Here is a 17865-nt window from a genome sequence, read left to right on the forward strand (position 1 = left end):
CAATTGAGCCTGTCCCTGTGGTCAGTCGCCCTACTCGTCCTTCCGGACAACGGAACCTTGCACGACCTGACTGGGAGATCACCTCTCCGCACGGGACAGAAATCACGTCCTCACGATCCGCCCCTTCGCAGCCTTAACCAACCCTAGGTCTCTACCTCAAAAAAGTGCCCGCCCCCGGGTGACGTCAAGCAACATGCCCCGCCTTCCCAAATCCTGCCCTATCAGACGCCTAGCTCTCTAGGAATCTCTAGCTCATTAAGTCCCGCCCCTATGCCAGACCACTCTCCAAGGCCCCGCCCCCAAGGGAACCCTGTCTAATCAGAGGCCGTTCCCTCCCCGAAACCCCGCCCCCAAGGCCGGCTTTTTCCCAGACCCACGCCGCGCTACATAGACGCGGCGGATGACGCCATCAGGCCGCGTCACCAGAAGGTCACACGGGATCCAGCAACATGGCGGCGGCGGCGCTGCGGGGAGGTTGGTGCCGCTGCCCGCAGGTAAGGAGACGTACGGGGTCAGGGTGGGGAGTAGGGGGCGGGCCTAGGGAGCTTCCCGCCCGCGACCTCCAGGGCCTTTTTCTCCTCAGGCCTTAGGCCCCCTCGGCCCTTTCTTGGCTCGGCAGAAGGCTTGGGTTGGGTCGTTGGGTCGGTCGAGGCCGGGGCCGGGGTCCCCGAGCGAAGCTTGTGGTGAGGAGCTAAGCGTGCCGGGTCCGAGGCGGCCATGCGCTGAGCCCGGCGGACGGCGAATCGCCCCTCACTTCCTGATCAGACTCCACGTGCACCGGGGAGTGCACGGTGGCCCGGGCGCCCGGTGGAGAAACAGCCGGGAGAAGGCAAAATACCGTTGACAGTCACGGCTCGCGTTTATGTGCCAGGTCCTCTACCGAGAGCATTTCCTGCATCGCTCCCCCTCGTCCTCCGTGTGAAAGTGCGGGAGATGGTTCTCGTCCTGGCTTAGAGCTTGAACTCATAGGGGTGGTGGGAGTTAAGGCGTGTATGGTGCACTCAGGAAACAGTAGTATTTCGTGTACTACAAGCTTCGTGGATTACAAGTACTTCATGTACTGCTGCTGCTTGTTGCTGTTTCACAGGTTGGGAAACCGGGACTCAGAAAGGTTAAGCAACCTGCCCACAGCCTCAGCTCGTGGTAAGCTGACCTGGTCCAAAGCCCAGGTCAAACTGACTGCAGTGCTAGGCTCTGGATGAAGGAAAGTATCTCATAGGGATCCTAGTGTGGGGAGGAAGAAGCTGTCTTTGACTTCAGGCTGATTTTTTTCTTTTCTTGGCTACTTGTGTCTTAAGTCAGGGTTTTAGATTGAATTTACACATGTTCGGATTTGGGCACAAAACCGGTTGGGAACCAGCCTCGGGTTGGGGCTTAATATGGGATTTCTTTTCCAAGTTAGCCGTTCACTGCTATCTTAGACTGTTGCTGAAGTCAGTGGTTCCAGGATCAATGGGTGTAGGCATATAGAGAAGAACAAATGATTTCAGCTCTCAGGGGTTACTCTTTTTTTTAATATATATATATTTAAGTTTATTAAGTAGTCTCTACCCCAATCGTGGGCGTCTCAAACTCACAACCCTGAGATCAGGAGTCAAATGCTTTTCCCACTGAGCCAGCCAGGTACCCCAGGAATTGCTCTTGAGTAGCTGTAGGAGATGCTGGCCTTTGCATGAGTTTGGGCTGTTGCTTAGAGTTCCTGGAGATAGGAGGCATGGAACGGGAGAGGAAAGGCCCAGGGAATATGGAAATGGAAGAGTGGTTCTATGGTCATTGAGATCAATGTGCCTGGCTCGGTGCTGGGTGCTACGGTGCAATGTTGAGCAGGACGTGCACTGGCCCTTCTCTTATGGAGCTTAAGTCCTTCATTTGGTAGGAGAAGAAATGCCTTTCACGTGATGTTAGTAGTGTCTTGGCCCAGGTGTGCCCTCTTGCAGCCCAACCCTGGACCAGGACATGCTAGGTTTCTTCCAGGGTTGTGCCTAGAACAAGTTATCTGTGCTTTACCTCTGAGAGCCCAGGTCTGTGGTCTTCCAAGGCCGGTAGCATTGGGCTAGGCTTGTGAGAGAAGACTGCTCACAGCCAGCATTGAGGCGCTTGGGGGCCCATTTCAGGCTAATGAGACGAAATCAGACTGGCACGTTTAGCCTTCTTCCACCATAGGTTGGTATCTCCTGAGACTCATCTGGTTTCCCCCAGGTTCAGAGGCAGGAAAGTAGGAATGGACCCTGGAGGTGCAGATCCAGTGTCTTCCTTTCCACAAGATTCCATTGGCTTCTTAGAATTTAGCAAGATGGCGGAGTGTCTAGCATGCAGCAGGCCTGCAGTGAAAATCGGCAAATGATGGGGCGCCTGGGTGGCTCAGTCGGTTAAGCATCTGGCTTCGGCCCAGGTCATGATCTCACGGTTTGTGGGTTCGAGCCCCGCGTCGGGCTCCGTGCTGACAGCTCAGAGCCTGGAGCCTGCTTCGGATTCTGTGTCTCCCTCTCTCTCTGCTCCTCCCCTGCTAGCGCTCTGTCTCTCCCTCCCTCCCCCCCCTCCTCACCTCTCTCTCTCAAAAATAAACATTAAAAAAAATCGGCAAATGAGACTTGGGCGACCCCTACTTTTTAGTGGGGCTTACTCACTTCCTAGTTACCTTATCTGAATGGCTCTTTCTCTTTTCTTCACTAACTAGAGATGCGTCAGCAATGGAGTCCAGTTCCTGTCCAGCCACAACCTAATGCTACTGCACAATGGTGCCTATCAGATACGCCGGCCCGGCCGAGAGCTGCCTCTGGTGAGTGACGGGATGCCAGCAGACAGAGAGGAGTCTGAAAGATCAGACCTGGTTAGCAGGAGACAGAGCTGCAGGACGTTGCCCACACTGGCAAGGGCAGCTGATTGGCGTTCCCCATCCAAGACCTGCGGGGTCACAGAACCCAGCGTGCTGGTCCTCTCGGGCTCTCGGGCAGCACCTGGCATTACCAGGGGTGGAGCTCCTGCCTGACAAAGTAGATGATGTGTCAGCTCTCGGGGCTGGAAAGGCATCCCTGTACTCAGCTGAAATCCACCTCCCTGTGGCTCTTCCCTTTTCTGGGTGACAGCCCTCCAGGCATTTGAGCGGAGCCACCTCAGCTTGGGGGCTCAGTTTCCTGTCTCTGTTGTTCCTCACAGACAGCATTTTCTAGAGCCTTTCTCCTCCGTGTCCTTCCTTTTCAACTGTGCTTCTTTCTGGCGGTGTGTTACCACCACAGGGAGGAAAGCCCCAAACCAGTATCCTTCCCCAAATGCACACACTGGGGCAGCCCACACCCTTCCCTTCCCGCTGAGTCTCTCACAGGCCTGGTCTCCCCGGTCCTGTCCTTGAGCTTTTGTGGGCGTGGCACATGCCCTGTGGCCTTTCCTCTTAGCCACCACCTCCGTGTGTGTGCGGCCGGCCCCCGCCGTGGAGCGGCAGGTGGGGCAGCTGCCAGGTGGCGCAGTCCCAGACAGTCTTAGAACCTAGACCTCCCCCAGAGAAAGGCTGGCGGGGCACACCATTCGCGTGGTTCTTCAAGCATTCTCTTTTCGGAGCCCACTCTCAACGTGGTGGGGAAGCAGCAATCCTAACCTGGCTCAGTGCGACCCTGAACTGAAGCCTGTGTCTCGGGCAGTGTACGACTCTGGCTCTTGTGTCTGCAGAAGGACCGTGGCCTTTCTTCCGGCCTCCCTAGGCCCCGGCTTTCTGGGTGTGTTGGGTTTTCCTACGAGGGGCACCCCTGAGCTTAGGCTCTGGGTGACAGTGATCCTGTGGGTTGACGACGGAGGTTTGTGCCAAGCCCTGGGGTGACACGTGAGTTCCAATGTGGGACTTGAGAGTGACCCCAAAGTTATCCCGGCCCCCGAAGCCCAGGGAGTAGGGCCCTATCTCAGCTTCTTCCAGATAAGGGGCTATAGAGTCCTTTCCACTCCATTCCTGGGACAGGGGCCCCTTTGGGTGTTGCCCTTCGCCTTGGGTGAGCATGTTTGAATGTCCATGAGGATTCCAAACCGCCCGTTTCTCACCCAGGGTTCCCTCTGTTGGAGAAGGAGCCTGGCACTTTGTTTTGTTTTTAATAGACTTTATCCTTCTGAGCACTTTTACATGTGCAGAAAAATTGAGCAGGAAGTACTGAGAGTTTCCATCAACCTCCTGGCGGCCCCTCCTCTCACCTGGGCCTGTATTTTCCCCATGGTGCGGCCTCTTGCTTTAGTATAAGCACCTTTGTTACAACTGATGAGCCAGCATTGATACATCGTTATTAACTGAGGCCCATAGTTTGCCTTAGGGTTCATGCTGGGTGCTCATTCCCTGGGTTTGGACAGAGTAGTCTTACTGCCCTGAAACTTCTCTTTGCTCCGCCCATTCATCTTCCCCACCAGCCTACCCAGCCCCTGACAACCACTGATCCTTTTACTATCCATGGTTTCACCTTTTCCAGAATGTCCTAGAGTGGGGATCATGCCGCCTGGAGTCTCTTCAGACCAGCTTCTCTCACTCAGTAATATGAATTTAAGGTTCCTCTGTGTCTTTTTTTTTTTTTTTTTTTTAAGTTTATTTATTTTTAGAGAGCACAATCAGGGTAGGAACAGAGAGAGAAGGAGAGAGAGAATCCCAAGTAGCCTCCTCACTGTCATGGTGCCCGATATTGGGCTTGAACTCACAAACCATGAGACCCTGACCTGAACCGAAATCGTGAGTCAGACACTCAACTGACTGAGCCACCCAAGTGCCCCCTCCTGTGTCTTTTTTAAATTGAGATGTCATTGACAAATTGTGTAAGGCCGCAACATCTTTTTTTTTTTTTTTTTTAATTTTCTTTTTAATGTTTATTTTTGACAGAGAGAGAGAGAGAGAGAGAGAGAGAGAGAGAGAGTGTGTGAGAGCTGGGGAGGGGGAGGGGCAGAGAGAGAGGGAGAAACAGAGTCCGAAGCAGGCTCCAAGCTGTCAGCACAGAGCCTGATGCGGGTCTCGAACTCACAAACTCTGACATCATGACCTGAACCAAACTCAGATGCTTAACCGACTGAGCCACCCAGGCGCCCCTCGCAACATCTTTTCATAGCTTGCTAACTGGTTTCTTTTTATTACTGGATAATAAACTGAACATCCCACAGTTTATCACCTGATGCTTTCTTAACTTGACTTTCTTGGCTCATAATGGAGGTAGCTGTTCACTGTGAAACCCGTATCAGCACAGAGGAGAAAGTAAAAATCCTTTGTTTCTTTTCAGTCCAAATCCTATTCTTCTGGAAACAGGAAAGGCTTTCTCTCTGGCTTGCTAGATAATATCAAGCAAGAATTAGCCAAAAACAAAGAAATGAAAGAAAGTATAAAAAAGTTCCGAGATGAGGCCCGCAAGCTAGAAGAGTCTGACGCGCTCCAGGAGGCCAGAAGGAAATACGTGAGTCCCTTTGCTTCCCGCACAGAGACGACACAGTGGGGGAAGTGACGTCACTCACTGACCACAGGGGCGAGCGGGCAGGAGTGAGTCGCCAGCCCGCCGTTTCTGCGGTGAGACGGAGTGGCGTTCTCTGCACACCAGCGGCGCCAGCTTCTTCTGGAAGCTCGTGAGAGATGCGGGGTCGCGGGGCCCTCCCCGACCTGCTGGATCGGAGTGCGTCTGCACGGGCTCCCCGGGTCACCCCTTGAGCTGTAGGTTTAAGATGCGCTGCTCCTGAGAGCTGATTGTGGCCCCTTGAGTGAAGCAGGTAGAAAACGGGTCACGGTGCTGGTGTGATTATTAATTACCGCCTGGTCTCTTACCGAAGCAGCTGCCAGGCGCCCGCCGCAGGGAGTGGGCTCGGCAGCTGCTGCATCAGGGCTCTGCGAGGTGGGGACAGCCGCCCCGTCTTGCCAACGGGTGCCTGCTCCGGGTCCCTTGGGTTTTTGTTCTCTTGGCCACATCCCAGGCTGTGGGCGAGGCCTGTTCGCTCAGAGGGCCTGTGGGGGATTCGACCTGAAGGATGATGACCCTTTCTTTCCAGTAAGGAAGAGGAGTGGGCTAAGGGGTGGTTTGGGGGCAGAGCAAGCCGAGTCGGGTGGGACTGTGGCTGTGGGAGATCCAGCAGCGGCTGGCAGCTGCAGGGGTGCAGAGTGAGGCAGGATAATGTGGATGAACCGGGGCGGAGGGCAAGATCACCCCTGCACCTGGCGAGAGACTAGAGCCAGGGCTGGGCCTCAGGGGTCTCCATCCGTCAGCCCTCAACTGCTCCCGAAAGCAAGGCTGTCGGGCAGTGAGGGGCCCTGGGGTGGGGAGGGGCTGGGGTGGTCGGGCAGGGCGGTGGGGGGGGCAGGGGGCCGCTCAGAAAATTCTTCCTATAAGACAACTGCTGTGTTGTAACCAAGAGAAACAACCTCCTTACCGTAGAAAAGCATTGAATCCGAAACCGTGCGGACGAGCGAGGTGATAAAGAAGAAGCTGGGGGAGATCACAGGCACAGTGAAGGAGGTAATGGTCTCCGGGCCCCCACGCTCTGTTGCCCGCGGCTGCCAGGCCATCTGTTCGTCGCCTCTGGGAGGAGAGCCGTGCTGGAAGCTGCGGGCAGAGCTGGCGCCTGGGCAGGGCGTGACTTGGCACAGCGGATGAATAGGCGTGGGTGGCAAGCCAGGGAAGAGCCAGCCCGGCCAGGTGGCTTCCGGAGTTAGGATGCACAGCCCCCCCCCCCCCCCGCCCCCCCTCCCCCGCCCCTCGCCCAGGAAGGAGGGTGAAGTCAGGCTAGCCCACGTGCCCTGAGGCTCACCGCTGGCAGTAGAAGCTTTCACGCTTTCGTGCCACCAGCAAAGACAGAAGGGCCAATGACTTGTCTCCTCCTACCCAAAACAGGGAAGCACTGCTTGGCCCCAGGTGAGGGGAGATGGGGCAGCGTGGGGGGGCCCGAGGGCTTCCTTTTTGTTGCCTGTTTTGCTTTGTTCTGAGCAGGAGAGAGGGGCAGGGCTCTGCACTGTTCTGAGCCGCCTGCGAGGGTTCCAGGCCAGTCCAGCATTAGGCACAGGCTCCTCGAACCTTTTATCCCTAAACAGCCACTCGAGCCCCTTCCGGGGAGAACCCAGTTGACCTGGTGTCCAGCCCAGAGCCCAGGGGTTCAGCCCTGCAGACCTTGTACACAGTGCACCCGAGTGTCCGGGCCCCATAGGTCAGACGAGTTCAGAGTGTCTGTTCCCGACCTTTGAAGGACTGGACCGGTCTTAGCTCGGGGCGGGGCGGGGGGGGGGGGGCTGTGCTGACACCCCCATCCCTGTGTCTCAGTAGAGTCTTGATGAAGTCGGTAAAAGCGACCTTGGCCGGAAGATCAAGGAGAGCGTGGAGGAAGCTGCCAAGACTGCCAAACAGTCGGCCGAGTCGGTGTCCAAAGGCGGGGAGAAGCTGGGCCGGACCGCCGCCTTCAGAGCCATCTCCCAGGTGGGTCGGGCTGGGGCTCACGGCCTGGCCTGCTCTGAGTCCGGGATCCTGAGTTCTCACTGCCGATCTCAGCCCTGGAGAGGGAGGGCCTGCTCGAGGCACCAGGATGGTGCTCCGCTCCCTGCCAGGTGGCCTTGGACAAGTCAAAGCCCCTAGGAAGCAGCAGGTTAATGCACGGAGAGCCTCTCAGCCACTAACACCCTTAGCTTGTGTCCGTAAGCCCGGGACCTGTTGTCCTCAAGGCGACCTGATTCATTCTGAAACGCCTGTTGAATCTTCCCACATGCTGGGCTCTGTTGCTGCCCACAGGGGCCAGTGGATAGAAAGTCCAAATTCCTGCTCTTGAGGTGTCTGGGGGACCCAGAGGGGGATGAGTGGTTCCTGAGCGACATGTGACAAGGGAACATACAGGGGAGGGGCCACGGGTGGAGTGGCAGCCCCTCCAGTGGGGAGGCGTGCACAGCTAGCTCAACACGGCCAGGGTGACTGCAGCAAGGTTGGGGGAAATGAGGGGGGTGGCCAGAGAAAAGCGGGGTCCATCTGAAACAGCCCTGTGGTCCACGCAGGGAAGTCAGGCAGGGTGCTCAGAGCCACGTGACCTCGAGACTGGGGGAAGCTGAGGCCCTGGGGTACCAATTGGGCCCTGGATTGGGGTTCTCCGCGGACACTGTCCTGACTTGGGGCACAAACGCACAGGCCCCCGGCGGTGGTCCGCAGTGTCAGGAAGGTCCTGAGCGCCCACCCTGGGGCTGGCTGCTTTCCCCCAGGGGGTAGAGTCCGTGAAGAAGGAGATCGACGACAGCGTGCTGGGGCAGACCGGGCCCTATCGGAGGCCAGAGCGCCTCAGGAAGAGGAAGGAGTTTGCAGGAGAGAAGCTCAAGGAAGAGAAGGTGTTTGAGCCCAACGAGTAGGTAGCAGACTGGCCAGGGCCTGTGTCCCCTTTCCACACACACACTGTTTGTGTTTGAGCGCCCCTGGAACGTTCCTGCCCAAGTCAGTTCGTTCTCGAGTGTCTGTTCTGCTCAAGAGTCCCTGCTCCCGTGTGAACGTGGGGGAGATGGTGGGTGGTGGGAAGGGGAGAGAGAAGGAGGGCCTCTCTCAGGAGGCTGAGAGAGGAGGGCGGGCTGCCCAGGGGGACGGGGGCGCTGCCCGCGGGGACAGGAGGGCTGGGTGCCTGGGCCGGCACACAGGGGCCCATCGCCACTGCTCACCGCTGCCCCATCTCCCCAGGGAGGCCCTGGGGGTCGTGCTGCACAAGGACTCCAAGTGGTACCAGCAGTGGAGAGACTTCAGGGACAACAACGTGGTATTTAATCGTGAGTGTTCACGTCTCGGACACTCGGCCGACAGCGTCGCCGTGGCAGCAGACGCTTACTGAGTGCTCCCCGCGCACTGGGCACAAGCCAGACCCCCCGCTTTACAGAGGAGGAGACCGGGGTCAGAGAGGACCAGCCACTCCCCAGGATCACCCAGCCAGTGAGCAGCAGAGCCCAGGCCGCCAGGCAGCCCTGCTCTCGAGGGCAGCCCGGTACATCTCCAGCTGGCGGGCAGGGGCCCTACCCCAGGGGCTGAGTCACCGTCCTCGCGGTCGCGGAGCTGCCGCTGGCAGGAGGGCGGCCAGGCCGACCTGCCTCTCCAGTGGCTGGGCTATGGGTGCCACCGTGAGAGGCTCCCTCACAGGGCAGGACAGGAGGCGCCGGTGGGCCTCCCAGGTGCCAGCCAGAGCACCGCCACGCCACACACCCTTGTCCCTTGTCCTGTGACGGTCACTAGAGGCCGGTTTCCTTGGTAGGGAGAGCCCTGCCCCTCAGCCACCCCCGAGAAAGCTGGCTCCGCCCTGCACTGTCCAGGTCTGCACAGGGAGTGGGTCTTGCAGGGCTGCAAGGAGCCCCCGGAAGTCCTAGAGTAGGGGTGTCTTTCTGGAGGCGACCCCTGACCTCAGCCCACGTCCCAGCAGGGTTCTTCGAGATGAAGGTGAAGTATGACGAGAGCGACAACGTCCTCATCCGGGCGTCCCGTGCGCTGACAGACAAGGTCACAGACCTGCTGGGTGAGTGAGCCCGGACCGTCCTTCCCGCCTGGGCTGGCCGCAGGGACGGTCCCGGGCCCTGGCCCACTCCTGCCGTGGCTGCCTCCAGGGGGCCTGTTCTCGAAGACGGAGATGTCAGAGGTGCTCACGGAGATCCTGCGAGTTGACCCTGCCTTCGACAAGGAGCGGTTCCTGCAGCAGTGTGAGAGCGACATCATCCCCAACGTCCTGGAGGTGGGTGCTGCACCCTGGGGCCCCCACCCAGCAGGTCTCCACTGTCCCGCCTGCCAGGTTACCCTGGGAACTGCCACCAGGGGCAGAGATCTCTGGCCGTCAGAGGCCTGGCACCCCCACGCCCAGCCCTCGTTAGTCATGCACCTCTGAGAAGGCACCCAGGGTCACCTGTGGGCCCTGCTGGTCCCCGTGATGGTGGCCGATTTCTTCCCTGTGGGGTGTGTCTGCTCCCAGGGACGGAGTTCCCTTTCACGAGGTCCGGCAGCAACTTCCGTCTTCCTGACAGCCGGCCTGGAGCCTCCTGTCTGGTTTCCCTCATGATCTGCTTGAAGCAGTTCCCTCGAGCCTACAGTGAGCGGCTGCCCCAGGGCCGCGGCTCTGTCTCCCAGGGGCCAGGTCCCCTCTCTGTGGGAATCCTGAATCCCATTTTCTGGCTCCTCCTTCTGGTTCATAAATGAGGAGGGGGTGGCTCGCTCAGGGTCCTGCCCCTGCACACACTGCACAGGGCCCCTGCCCAAGGTTGACTGCCTCCAGCCAGCCACGTCTGTTTCTCCAGCCCCTGGGATGTGGCCGGAACCTGGGCCTCTGCCAGGCCTTTGGTAGGGCCTGATGAGATCACAGAAAGGCTCCGCACCCGCCACCCCCCCCCCTGCCCCGAAGGTAGATTCCAGTCCCCACCCCCTGTCTCCTGTATCCTACTGGTCTCCCTGTGGTCCCCTCCTCTCTAATTCCCCACGTTCCCTGCACCACTTCGGGCAGGGCCGGGAGGAGGTAGAGAGGGGGCGCTCCCTTAACACAGCAGCCCCAGCACAGGCGGATTCTTCTAGAGACAACGTCTCAGCTCCCGGCCTGCCCCTAGTTTTGTTTTTCCCTCTGGCCCTGGGCTCCTCTCTGACCTTCAGCAGGTCAGCCCCGCCTCCAGGTTCCTGCAGAGGCATCCCCTGTGGCACCTTGGGAGGCCACCCCAGGACCCCTCCTCTGCCCCTGTCCTGACCTCTGGGTGTGCAAAGCTCCAGCCCCGGTGGAGGTGGAATGCAGCTCCTGGCCTCCTTGGCTCAGCTTCCCAGCCACGCTGAGCCCAGCATGCTTCCATCTTCCTCCACCTCACCCGAGGCCCTTGGGGCCACCCTGGGCTGCCGGGGGTCACACATGCAGGCCCTTGGTCCCAAGGGCCTGGGGAGGGGCATCCGTTGCTGTGGCCTGACCCGAGGCCCCCTGCTCCCCAGCTGGAGCCTATGGGGTAGGGTCTCCAGCCTAGATAGCCCCTTATTAGTCTCGAACTTATTTTTTGTTTGTTTGTTTTTCCCTTTTTAGGCCATGATTTCTGGAGAGCTTGAGATTCTCAAAGACTGGTGCTATGAAGCTGTGAGTCCTTCTCTTTTTCTTTCTACTTTTTATATTTAGGCCTAAAAAGAATCAGTTTGGAGGTCTGTTTGGGCAGAGCCAGGAAGGGTATGACAGGGCCCGGTGTCCTGGCTGTGGAGGCACCCAGGGGTCCGGGGCCGGGCGGAAAGGGACCGTGAATAGCTTGGGGTGTGTGTGACCTTCCCTCAGCGCTCAGGGGTCTCACGTGGTGGCTCTGGGCGCTGGCCAGCAAGCAGCCTGCGGGCCCACACCACCTCCCGTCCCTGGGCCATGTCACAGGCGTCATGAGGGTACAGTGTGAACACAGACGCAGCCCTCCCGGATGCACAAAGCGCTGGCCAGACTCACTGTAGCTGTTCTCACTTTTAGTTCCCGAAACACAGATCAAAACAGACGGTGATAAGATTTCCCGCATGGGGAGGAGCCGTGTGTCCTGATGAGGCCTGACTGCTCCCCAGAGTCAGTGCTCAGGGTCCCGGGGCCCCATGGTGCCAGGCCGTGCACCCAGGTCAGCTGTCCCCAGGAGCACACCCTGTCCGCCCCGGTCCTGGCAGCCTCCCCGGCCCTGCAGGACTCTGTCGGCCACCTCGACTCACCCTGCTCACTCCCTGACCTGTGTCTTCATGGGGTTTTTTTCTAGCTTATTTGTATTGAGCAATCCAGAGCCTTTTTTGGCTGATCTATTCTGCTTCCAGCTCACAAACAACTTGGAGAAAGCAGAGGAGAAGATGTCAGATTTTTTTTTTTTTTTTAATACTCCCCTGCATGGTGACTAATCCAGCAGGCATTTATGAGCGTGTGGTTTTTTTTTTTTTTTTTTTTTTTTTTTTTTAATGCTTTGGGACCATTAGGCTGTGGTTGATTATCTTTGCCAAAGAGCTGCTGGGGCCCCTGGAAATGCTCCTGAAATTGCAGGTGCTTTCACAGAGGTGTATGTGTGTATGTATGTGTGTGTTGTGTGTGTGTGTATTTATTTATTTAAATGTTTGTTTCTCTTCGAGAGAGACAGAGCGTGAGTGGGGGAGGAGCAGAGAGAGAGAGGGAGACACAGAATCCGAAGCAGGCTCCAGGCTCAGAGCTGTCAGCACGGAGCCCGACGCGGGGCTCGAACCCATGAACTGTGAGATCGTGACCTGAGCCGAAGTTGAATGCTCAACCGACTGAGTCACCCAGGCGCCCCCAGAGGTGTTTCTTAGATGCCATTTTTAAGAACCACACAGGAAATAGGGTTGGCACCATTTTTTTTCTTGGTAGATCAGTTATTTCCATAAAAAGTAAGTGTTATTGGAATGTCTTCCGCCATAGCTGCTGAGTCCAGAGAAGCCTCCAGTGAAAAGGTACCAGGTGTCACGTGTGTCCTGGGCCTGGGAGTAGGCTCAAGGGGGCTGGAGGTGTCATTGGGGTGTCACCGCCCTGCGGGAAAAACGGGCTGCCTGTGGCCAGCAGCCTCCCATCGGGGCTGGTCAGTGAGGAGGAGGCCGACCGAGGGAGCTCACTTCAGAGCGGCTGTGGGTTAGGGCGAATCCTAGAAAACGCGTTTGATTCCAGGCCAAGATTCTGAGTGCGGTGAGTATGGGGAAGTCCAAGATCAGCCAGAGAGGCCTCAACTTCCCTCTGGGCGTGTATTTCAGATCCTGTTGCAGGAAAATTACCTACTTTACTGATTAATACCACTTTCATTTGGGCGTCTCGATGCAGCGCTGTCTTTATAACAAGGGGGGTGTGATTCGGGCCAGCAAATGGGTGGCACTGGCCTCCCTGTTTGGACCTGTGCTCCTGGCATCTGCTGCTCCTGGCAAAGCACACGCAGGCGATAGCAGCCGTTTCTGGAAGGTGCAGGTGCAGAAAGCACGGGATAGGGCGGTGAGCCTGTCTGCGGGGAGAGTTTCCCAGGACGGTGCAGCCCCTGGGGTTCGCCAGCAGGGGCGCCGCAGCACCTTGGTGGGGCTTGCGCTCGCGGGTCCAGCCGCAGGGATGTGTCTGGCTTCTCTTCGCAGACCTACAGCCAGCTGGCGCACCCGATCCAGCAGGCCAAGGCGCTGGGCCTGCAGTTCCACTCCCGCGTTCTGGACATCGACAACATCGACGTGAGCGGCTCTTCTCGGCGTCGGGGGGGTGCTAGTCAGAGGGGCGCCCGTCCCTGGGGGAGCTGCGGCACGGACAGACAGGGACTGGGGTGAAATGACCTCAGGGTCCCTTTCGGCAGAGGGTTCCCATAAGCCTGTGGTGGGAGAGTTCTTGGGCAGGCGGCGGACGCAGGGGCTGCTGTTGCCGCCCAGACCTCGGGGCCCCCAGAGGCAGTGCTGTCCCTCTGCCTTCACTGGGCGGGGCGAGAGCTTTGCCCCTGTGGAGAGCCGGACGAGTGCCAGTGCTGGTTACCCCTGCCCGTGTGCAGGGGCCCCCCTGTGAGGCCTTACACGCCCACCCAGCCCCCTCTGGGGAACAAGAAGCCACCAGGGTCCGGGGAGGCTGCGTGGATTCTTAGTTCAGACTCTGGCTCACATTGGGAAGGGTCCCGTGGGAACCTCCCACAGGTCCTTCTGGGGCCTGGCCCGACGAGTAGGACAAGTGGGGTGGCTGGGACTGCCTCCTGGGAAGCAAGGGTCGGCACCAGCCGTGAGGCGACTGTCAGGGGAGGGGCAAGGCCACTCTCTGAGGCCAGCCCACCTTGTCTGTCCCCCTGCAGCTGGCCATGGGCAAGATGATGGAGCAGGGGCCTGTGCTGATCATCACCTTCCAGGCCCAGCTGGTGATGGTGATCAAGAACCCCAAAGGCGAGGTGGTGGAGGGCGACCCGGTGAGTCCAGGAGGGATCGGGTCTCGCGGGTGGCTGGCGCGAGACTGGCTGATGGCCGCCTCCAGCCACCTCGCGCCGACAGAGCCAGGAGGTTTTGTGACTGTGCAGCAACAGCAGGGCAGTGTCTTGAGAAGCCTGGGGCCCTGTGGCTGCTGGTGGGGGTTGGAGGGTGACTGACTCATCTGGCTGTGCAGAGGCCTGAGTTGTCGACTCTGGACCCAGGCCGACTCCCAGCTCTGCTCCCTGGTCCCTCCTGGCGTCCCCTTTGTGTTCTGCCGTGCCCCTCCCGGCAGTCCCTCGTCGCGGCCCTCACCGTCCCTGCTTCTGCAGGACAAGGTGCTGCGCATGCTGTACGTGTGGGCGCTCTGTCGAGACCAGGACGAGCTCAACCCCTACGCGGCCTGGCGGCTCCTGGACATCTCAGCATCCAGCACGGAGCAGGTCCTCTGAGCGTGGTGGCCACGAGCAGAGGCTTCTGGGCTGGATCAGCACGCGGTGGTCACACAGGACTGGTGTCTGCCTGTCACAACCAGACCTCTGGGGAAGACGGGACTGTCAGATCTCTACCAGGGCCGCTACAAAACCAACTGGATGGGGCCGGGCGGGTGGATGAGGGGGGGGCGGCTCCCCATCCCAGGGGCTCCTGCACTGCTCCCGCGCCCCTCCGCCAGCAGCCGGGTCAATGTGGCGCACTCGCCGGATGGTGCCGAGAGGCCGCCCCTCTGGCCCAGGGACCATCCAGGGGGCAGGACGGCAGGTCTAGGACCCGCTGCTCAGAGTAGCATACGAGCTGCTTCAGCCCGGCCATTTTGGCTCCGTTTTTTAACAGTGCCCTTATTATCCTGTATATATGCCTGAGATTTGGAAATAATAATAAAACGCCAAAGTGCAGGACAGCAACTCGGGTGGTCTGAGGTGTTTGTCACTGGGGTAGGGGGCAGCTGGGACCGAGGATGGGTGGTGGGAGCTGGCCGGGTGGTCACAGGAGGCGGTCAAGGTCACTGAAGGAACTGCAGCCCTAGACCTTGCCTGCTCAGGACCCTGCCCTCCCTGGGTCGGGGGTCCTCCACAAGAGCTAGGGAGCTTTTCCGAGGCCTGGCTGGGATCTCGGAAGGTTGGGGTCCCTACAACTGGAGGAGCTTGAGCGTCAGTATGAGTGATTCGGGAGGCATTGGGATTCCCCAAACAGGTCGTCTGCTTGAGGGGTCTATCGCATAGACAGGTGCCGGAGTCGGGCTGGGGCTGCCTGGGGTGCTTGTCGGGGTGGGGTGGGCGAGGTCCTGGGTGCCGATGCGCGCAGCGCCCAGGATCTCCCAGGCGCCTGCGGGCGGGAGCGCTCTTCTCCCGGAGGCCGGGGCGGGGTCGCGAGCCCGCGCGCCGCTCCCTGCGCAGCCTCCGCCCCCCGCGGCGGCCCCGCCCCCCGTCGCCATGGGAACAGCCACGGCGGCCCGGCTAGCGCGCGGCTCGCCTGCCTCGGTCTCGGGCGCTCCAGGGGCGGGTGGGGTGGGCTGAGCCGGGGCCGCCGCCGCCGCTGCCTCCGCGGGAGAGAGGCCGAGAGCAGAGCCGGCGCGGGTCCCGGAAGAGAGCGCAGCCGCCGGACGCTCGGTTCCCGTCCCGGTAGAGGCCAGGGTGAGGGGCGCGGCGGGGCGGGGGTGGTGGGGGAGGGGTCCCCGGGACGCCGGGAACAAAGGGAGCGGGGCGGGGGACAGGGTTTCGCCGCGCCGCCCGGGCCGTGCGTTCGCACCTGTTGTACGCGGGCCGGCAGGGCCCGGGCTCCCTCTCCCCACTGTCAGCACCCCCACCTGCGCGCATGGCCGGAGTTGGGTCCCTGAGTGCCTGTGGTGGCGTGCCTGCGGCCCGGGCTTGGGCGTAGCCGGGGGGACGGAGGCCCGGGCGGGGGCTGGATCCCGGCAAGGTCAGGGGGCCGCGGCAGGAGGGGGCGGCGCAGGGAAGGGAAGGCGCAGCCTCATCCCCGCGCCCCGGGCGGGCCCCTCCTCCGCAGGGCGCGCGGCGATGTGAGCCATGAGCGCGACGTGGACGCTGTCCCCCGAGCCGCTGCCGCCGTCGACGGGGCCCCCGGTGGGCGCGGGCCTGGACGCGGAGCAGCGCACAGTGTTCGCCTTCGTACTCTGCCTGCTCGTGGTGCTGGTGCTGCTGATGGTGCGCTGCGTGCGCATCCTGCTCGACCCCTACAGCCGCATGCCCGCCTCGTCCTGGACCGACCACAAGGAGGCGCTCGAGCGCGGGCAGTTCGACTACGCGCTGGTCTGAGCCGAGCGGGGTTTCTCGCCGAGGGCCGACCCGACGGGGGCGCCGCCTGGCCGGGATGGCGCTCAGGATCCCACCCCAGATCCTAGCCCGAGGGGGCAGGGCGTTAGAAGTCCGGCTCCTCCCCCTCAGACCCCTCCCATCTTTCCTCCCGGCCTGGCCGGAGCCCCACTTCGTGCCTTTATCCCGCCCCGTCCTCGCTGCGTGACTCACCGGCCCGGCTGGTCCCCTACTGGCTCCCCGACGGGAAAGAGGACCCCTCCCCCACCCCAAGGCGTATTGGTGGCTCTGCTACTGTCCTGCCGCCGCCGAGCATGACTGTCGTGTCCATTCCTGGATGCGGGGGACCCCCGTGTCCCCCTCCCTCCCCCAACCCCGACCCGTCGCCTCGCCCCCCACCCTTAAGTGTTGAGCTGCTCCTGCGGGACAGGCTCTTCTGGGCCCACGGGGTGGACGCTGCATAGCAATATGCCCTGCGTGGCCTGCCCCCGGAGACCGAGACTGGAGAGCAACAATGGCTGTTGTGTCCAGGATGCGTGACGCCTGCGGTGGGAGGAGAGTGCGGGCAGGTTCTCTTCCGCTCCAGCCCCGGCCCCAGTACAGGTCAGCGCCCTTCCCCCAGTCACCACCTCCGCCCTGCACTGGCGCTCCTGCCATTTCCCCCTGATCCCTGCTCCCATCCCCGCCTGGCCTCACCCACGCCTTCTCCCTCCTCCCAGCCCCCCAGCCATTGGTGAAAATAAAAGCTATTATTGAGCGCTTACTACGTGCCAAGCAGCGTGTGAGTTAGAGCGTCCTGTGCATGGCCTGTTCCTTCTTCAGGACCCTGAGGCCTGTTAGCATCCCTAGTCTTACAGGCAAGGGGACGAAGGTCCAGGCAGCCTGAGTGACTAGCCTGTACTAAGTGGCTGGAATTTGAACCCAGGCCCGATTTCCACCTGCTGTCCGTGAGCCTCATGCCGCGGAGACACCCAGGCCGCATTCTGGGGGCGACTGATGTGCAACCTGGATCCCGCCGGCCCCACGCATAGCCAAGACCCATCCCCCTTCTTTCCCTTGACTTGAGGGGACTGGGGGCTGGGGAATACATGGACTTCGCTGGAGTGGGGAGCTGGAGGGTGGCACCAAGAGGTGGCATGATCTGGCACCGACCACATCTGCAACCTGAAACACCTCTGAGCCTGGTGCCTCCTGCCCACCGTGAACACGTGCACACTGGAAACCGTGGGACTGGCGGCATGGAGTGGGCTGGCTCTGCTCCACACCCGCCTGGGAGATGTGTTTGTGCCCCGGGGGAGCCGTGTGCAATGTGTGTGGGGAGAAGCGAGCGCTTCTATAAAAGGAAGGCTGTGTGAATGCACGGGCTCTGCGAACAAAATTTACCAGCTCCCAGAAGACTAGTTAGGCTTGGTGGGGGGGGAAGCGGGGGGAGGCAGTGCTGCAGGAGGATGCTTGGTTCCCCTGCCGTTCCTCTCCCCCACCTGCCCCTGAATCTACACCCTCAGGCCCGCTGATGAAGGGGGACCCCTTGCTGGGAGACCCAGCAGCCAGGCCCCTGCCTCTACCCAGCTCAGCTCCTCCCTCCCTGCTCCTAAGGCCCCTCCAGCTCCCCCTCCCTCCCCCTCCTTGCTTCCCTAAGGCCACCTCAGGGACTCCCTCCCTCCCACCCCTACCTGGGGCCTGGCTCCTCCCATCTGGCCACTCTGCTGGCTTCTCCCCTTCATCTGTGTGACGTGAGGTCACCTGCTCCGAGAACCTTTCACTCACAC

The 17865-nt window shown here is 60.5% G+C and overlaps 2 protein-coding genes across 5 annotated transcripts; both read left to right on the plus strand.

Moving 5' to 3' along the window:
• The first annotated feature begins 403 nt into the window (after positions 1 to 403).
• TIMM44 (translocase of inner mitochondrial membrane 44) lies at positions 404 to 14728 on the plus strand. Of its 3 annotated transcripts, none has more exons than XM_042978012.1 (13): positions 404 to 494; positions 2678 to 2779; positions 5235 to 5405; positions 6372 to 6452; positions 7254 to 7403; positions 8171 to 8310; positions 8634 to 8719; positions 9358 to 9453; positions 9542 to 9666; positions 10981 to 11031; positions 13029 to 13118; positions 13718 to 13828; positions 14159 to 14728. In XM_042978012.1, exons 1-13 carry the CDS (start codon positions 450 to 452, stop codon positions 14276 to 14278), a joined length of 1368 nt encoding a protein of 455 aa, XP_042833946.1. In that variant the 5' UTR covers positions 404 to 449; the 3' UTR covers positions 14279 to 14728. The 3 variants fall into 3 exon arrangements, with proteins under 3 accessions (XP_042833946.1, XP_007090726.1, XP_042833947.1); XM_007090664.3 differs by having other exon boundaries at positions 405 to 494; positions 9361 to 9453; XM_042978013.1 differs by lacking the exon at positions 404 to 494 and adding an exon at positions 1088 to 1143.
• A 553-nt stretch (positions 14729 to 15281) lies between these two features.
• CTXN1 (cortexin 1) lies at positions 15282 to 16859 on the plus strand. Of its 2 annotated transcripts, none has more exons than XM_042977282.1 (2): positions 15282 to 15457; positions 15831 to 16859. In XM_042977282.1, exon 2 carries the CDS (start codon positions 15851 to 15853, stop codon positions 16097 to 16099), a length of 249 nt encoding a protein of 82 aa, XP_042833216.1. In that variant the 5' UTR covers positions 15282 to 15457; positions 15831 to 15850; the 3' UTR covers positions 16100 to 16859. The 2 variants fall into 2 exon arrangements, with proteins under 2 accessions (XP_042833216.1, XP_042833217.1); XM_042977283.1 differs by having other exon boundaries at positions 15282 to 15445.
• The last annotated feature ends 1006 nt before the right edge of the window (positions 16860 to 17865 follow it).

This window comes from Panthera tigris, chromosome A2 (genome assembly GCF_018350195.1).
Source record: "Panthera tigris isolate Pti1 chromosome A2, P.tigris_Pti1_mat1.1, whole genome shotgun sequence".
Lineage (NCBI taxonomy): Eukaryota > Metazoa > Chordata > Mammalia > Carnivora > Felidae > Panthera > Panthera tigris.